Raw genomic sequence first — 4,355 nt, 5'->3', positions numbered from 1 at the left:
TCGAGTAATGAAATTTTCATAAAATCTCTTTCGCTGGACCAAAAACCCTGTTGGCTAAAATATATCTATATATATATATATATATATATAATCAAAAAATACATTTAAACATTGGCTCCATGCTTGGCTATTTGTGTATATATAAATGAATCCACATGCATAGAACTGCTAGAGCTTCACTTATCTCTATATGTGCCAATAAATTCTTGGCAAGTAGAAACTAAAAGAGCAAAGTACTAAGTAAGATCAAGCATACAATGAAGAAGAAGAAGAAGAGTTCATCATTCTCCACCAAAACCAACACAATTCTCTTCATTCTCTCAATGTTCATCTTCTTTGTTGCTACTCATGAACCCATATTTCATCTTCCCAACCATCACCACCACCATCACCGACATCACCATCGTGACACCGGTAACTCTCTCCGGCCACCTCAACCGCCACCATTCAAAGTAGAGATTGATCCAAGGTATGGTGTCGACAAACGTCTCGTTCCTTCCGGTCCTAATCCTCTACATAATTAACCGTTTTTATTACTATATATGTATCGTGTCGTCGCAGTGAATTGTAATATGAATGGTTTCGGATGTATTTTAATTTTTCGGCTTTCCATCCTTTCTTGTTCTTGCTTTCCATTTTCAGGGTGGTTGTTTGAGTAAATGGAAAGGATTTACAATGGAGGATGCTTGATTGTTCATCTTATTACATTTTAAATTTAATGTTTATATGAGTTTGACATATATTTGATTGTTTGAGTTTGTTGAAACTTTAACCTTGTGAGTTGAATTCCTTTCAACTGTTTTCCTTTCGAACTCAAGAGAAACTCATGAGCTTATTAATTGTATCAGCAAGAGTAGTCAATGCATAGCTCAAGTGAAACTCATGAGTTTATTCATTGCATTCAGTTTCATCGAAATAATTTCGACGTCACAAACTGACACACAAAAAAATAGGATAATAACAAACTCGTATTTCATAACGACAATGACGACAAAACTATTCAAAGTGATACTTCCACACTTCAACCGCTTCCCGGAAGATTAAACAAGAGTTTCATAAAGACGAAAAAACCAAAAACAAAAGAATGAACATTATGAGGCAAAGAACTGGCCACAAGAACAGAAAAATTCAAATGGTGGTGAGAATCAATTTACTTTTTACATCTCTGAGAAACAACTGCAAGTGGGAATATGTATTAATTCCAACTGAAGTACATCCTGGTCTTAAACAGTAAAATGTGAGAACAGTGCCCATAAATAACTGCAAAGGTTCTGGGACTCTCTTGTTGTACATTACATCCCAATTTTTAACCACAGAGATAGCAAAGAAATAAGTGGACAAGTAGCCTTGTAACTCCAAACAGAAGAAAATTTACATCGATGAATAAAGAAGGGCCGGAGAAAAAGATAGGTAGCATTCATGTTTGCTTACTACTACAGGCATTGGGTTTGGTTTCCTTTGAGATGCTTATTCAAACTAGTTTCTTGTAGGGGCGACCGTGAGGCAGCAACTCTGCATCATCAGAACCAGAAGTTTAATATGATTGATAGAAACATAGGCATTAAATTGATCTGAAGAAAATATCTATAACACAGTTCAATAAAGAAGATTCTTGTGGATTATACTTATGCTTTGTGTGATTTATCAGAACAGTTGTAATGACTCGGTGGTTACAATGAATCAAATGCTTTAGATGCAGTTCATCTGGTCACTCCCTATGTTCGGAATGGAGATAAATACAGTTGTCACCGAGATAAACTAGAGAAAATAATTATATTTTGAGTATTCAGATTGTGAGTGATTCATGCCATTTGCATAATTCATTAAATATGATCACATGTTTCCAAGAGTTCAGCATTTGATGCACTTTAATTGAGGAAAAAACATTGTATAGGTTATCAGAAATGTAGCAGCAACTTGATCTTGCAATGAACCAAATCCTTTAGATATGTTTCATCCACTTAGTCCCTATGTTTAGTATGGAGATAATTATGGTTACCATAACATTGTGAGAGATTCCCTTGACAAGAACGTCCTTAGAAAAATAGCACTCACGAATGGCAGCAAACACACTTAAATAAGTAAAAAATGATTGTCATTCCTCACCTCTTACATCTGCTTTAAGTTTTAAAAACAGACCGACAATATACACACACAATGAAGTATTGCCCAGTTTCCAATCTTGTTCCTTTGTGTACCAAATACCAATAAGTTATCACATGAGAAGACAAATTTTAATGATCAAGTTATGGTAAAGCAAATGCCAACTTTATCTTTGATACAGGGCTTAAATGATCGCATTTGCTTTGCATGATTAACTGAAATTAAAATAATATCTATATGTCAAAGACATCCCATAGATCTTCCTCTCCATCCCATCATATACTCTCAACATAATAGGATCCTCACTTCTCAAGAGTCCAGTCCATGATTCCTCTTTTTCAGACTGCTTTAGGAATATCAAGATACTCACAAACAAATATTCCTCCTAAAGTAGATGACTCTGTTTATCATAAAATTAAAATGTAAGATCTGCTCATCTCATACTACATTTCAAGAAATTCAGTGAGCACTTAGCATTAAGCAAAACAATCTCTACAAAACTTCCCCAACCCACACAAACTTAAATGTTGATCAGTGCTATAAACTGTAGGCCATTGATTTCTCTGTTGATCCACCCAACAGGTGCTTTGAAATGAATTTGTTGACAAAGGATTCAGGTTTAGGAATTAATGAGTGGAACTAAAAAGCAACAGTCTAGCATTATACTTACCCAATGCAACAAGGCAACAAATTGGAAAATGAAAGAGCTGTACCACCAAAAAGTGGAAAAAAGAAAAACCAGCAGCAACACACACATGACCACTCAATAAAAACAAAGTTCCAAACCTAGAAACTGTCACATTGCAATGTCTGCTCCACCAAGGTTCCACACATAGAATAAAATTTCATCAAGATAGCCACAATTCACAATCCAAATTTAATTTTCAGTTTCTCCAAATGGATACACACAACCAAAAACTACAATCACAATAAGAAGATGATCTTTCTCAACATGGCACCTCATCAAAAGCTTTCATCAGTTGACAATTCAAGTAACAAACAATAAAAATCAACATCAAAGCACACTAATGGATTATAATGTCCAATTTTCAGTGCTTTATGATACCATAACTTGTCATTCAGCAAAATCACTAGTAGTTTATTACACCCAATTACTCAAACATCAAATTCCAATTTTAAGCTCCCAAAAAACAAACTAGAAGTCACCAAACCATCAAGCAATATCAATAATTTATAACAAAATCTAAATCAAACATTAGGTATATCAGATTCAACCTAAAAGTTCACAAGCCGCTGAGGCAAAAAACGAACAATAAAAACTCCAACTTTTCTCACCTGAATCCATCAGAGGCTCTCAATCTCCATGACGCTCTTGATTTTGGGGGCGTATAGGGAGTAAACCACGGCTTGCCTCTTGGCGACCTCGAGCTGGGACTTCCCCTCCGCAAAGGCCACAGCGATCGATGAAGCATCCGTGATGGCACGGTTCTCACGGAAAGCATCGATGACGCGGCGCCGGGTGTACTCCCGGATGTTGTAGTCGGGGAACTTGGCCGCCGTACGAAGCAACGAGCGCATCAGCGAGATCACTTCCGGCATCGACGGCGCCATCGTCGCCATTGGAGAACCTCGAACTCCTCTCGAGGTCTCTTGGGCTTTGAGAAAAAAGCCTTGGGACACGTGGCAGCATCAGATCACTATCGGATTCGGGTAAGATCTTTATTGGATGATCCGATAAAGATTATTGGATCCAAAGTCCATCCCTTTTGTTTAACTATTTTTTTTTCTTAGTTTTTTTGTTTTCATGAGAAATTTTTGTTATTTTCATTTGCATTGTGAGTGGTAGCACTCTCATTTTTATAACTTTTTTCTTCCAATTTTATAAGATTTTTCAATTCATGTATTTTTACACTATTGATTGTTATTTATATTTCATTGGTTTGCTATTCATATACCTTGATAAAAAACAAATGGTTCCCCTCTTCAAATAATCATTAATACTCATTTAATATTTTTTTTCTCAAAAAAAAAAAAATCAACTGATTTGATGAAATTATCCTCTAAACATTATACAAATAAAATACTTGATTCATCTCTATTTTTTAAAATTTAATTTTTTTTTTATTTTCACTCAAGCTTGTTCTAACTTTAATGACATCGTCAGGACACTCGGGTCTACCTCATTCTAACTCTGAAAAAGATCATTAAACTCGTCTTGGCTGGGCAAAACACCCCGATGAGTCCCCTAATTTTTTTTTCACTCTTTTTTTAACACAAGAGCTTATATACAA

At 35.5% G+C, this 4,355-nt stretch overlaps 1 protein-coding gene and 1 pseudogene across 1 annotated transcript; both read right to left on the bottom strand.

Moving 5' to 3' along the window:
* Positions 1–1,164: 1,164 nt before the first annotated feature.
* On the bottom strand, positions 1,165–3,716 carry LOC120252784 (LYR motif-containing protein 4B). Its single transcript, XM_039260940.1, has 2 exons — positions 3,400–3,716; positions 1,165–1,512 (listed from the first exon to the last, which is right to left on the bottom strand). The coding sequence occupies exon 1, from the start codon at positions 3,682–3,684 to the stop codon at positions 3,409–3,411; it is 276 nt and encodes a 91-aa protein (XP_039116874.1). The 5' UTR covers positions 3,685–3,716; the 3' UTR covers positions 1,165–1,512; positions 3,400–3,408.
* A 533-nt stretch (positions 3,717–4,249) lies between these two features.
* LOC120252898 overlaps positions 4,250–4,355 on the bottom strand; it is a 5,257-nt pseudogene continuing 5,151 nt past the window's right edge.

Source organism: Dioscorea cayenensis, chromosome 24 (genome assembly GCF_009730915.1).
Source record: "Dioscorea cayenensis subsp. rotundata cultivar TDr96_F1 chromosome 24, TDr96_F1_v2_PseudoChromosome.rev07_lg8_w22 25.fasta, whole genome shotgun sequence".
Lineage (NCBI taxonomy): Eukaryota > Viridiplantae > Streptophyta > Magnoliopsida > Dioscoreales > Dioscoreaceae > Dioscorea > Dioscorea cayenensis.
Note: the sequence above shows the minus strand (reverse complement) of the source record. Positions and strands in the feature narration are given on the sequence as shown.

Excerpts from the sequence above, each read along its gene's own strand:
- LOC120252784 (XM_039260940.1), bottom strand. The coding sequence starts at position 3,684 with ATGGCGACGATGGCGCCGTCGATGCCGGAAGTGATCTCGCTGATGCGC.